General features: G+C 44.1%; 1 protein-coding gene across 1 annotated transcript; it reads left to right on the forward strand.

Moving 5' to 3' along the window:
- Nucleotides 1-6: 6 nt before the first annotated feature.
- On the forward strand, nucleotides 7-564 carry LOC121940809 (neuroblast differentiation-associated protein AHNAK-like; the record flags this gene model as incomplete). Its single annotated transcript, XM_042483495.1, has 1 exon — nucleotides 7-564. A coding segment is annotated over exon 1 (513 nt), but the record flags the coding sequence as incomplete, so codon positions are not given.
- Nucleotides 565-569: the final 5 nt, after the last annotated feature.

The raw sequence follows: 569 nt of genomic DNA on the forward strand, positions 1-569 counted from the left end.
GATATTAATGCACCTAATGTCAACCTTAAAGGTCCTAAAGCTGATTTGGACATGCCAGATTTTGATATTTCTGGTCCATCGGGTAAATTCAAAAAGCCTAACTTGAAGATGCCAGATTTTGGGCTGTCTGGTCCAAAGTTTGATGGCCCTAACCTGGGCCTCAAAGCACCTGATCTAGATATATCTGGCCCAAATCTAAGTGGTGGCTTAAAGGCACCAGACATAAACATGCCCAAGCTTGATCTTAAAAGCCCCAAACTGGACCTCAGTGCCCCCAAGGTTGACTTAGACATGCCGTCAGGTAAACTGAAAATGCCAGACCTAAATGCTGGAATTGACGCCCCTGACTTGGACTTACCAGACATGAACCTGAAAGCTCCCAAGTTAGATGTGAACACTCCAGATGTCAACATTGGTTCACCCAGTGGAAACCTGAAGATGCCCAAACTGAAAATGCCTAAATTTAACCTCCCAAGTCTGAAAGGACCTGAGATTGATGGCAGTTTTGATGGCCCAGACATGGATATTAATGCACCTAATGTCAACCTTAAAGGTCCTAAAGCTGATTT

The sequence above is a fragment of the Plectropomus leopardus genome, unplaced genomic scaffold (genome assembly GCF_008729295.1).
Source record: "Plectropomus leopardus isolate mb unplaced genomic scaffold, YSFRI_Pleo_2.0 unplaced_scaffold94311, whole genome shotgun sequence".
NCBI classification, from domain to species: Eukaryota; Metazoa; Chordata; class Actinopteri; order Perciformes; family Serranidae; genus Plectropomus; species Plectropomus leopardus.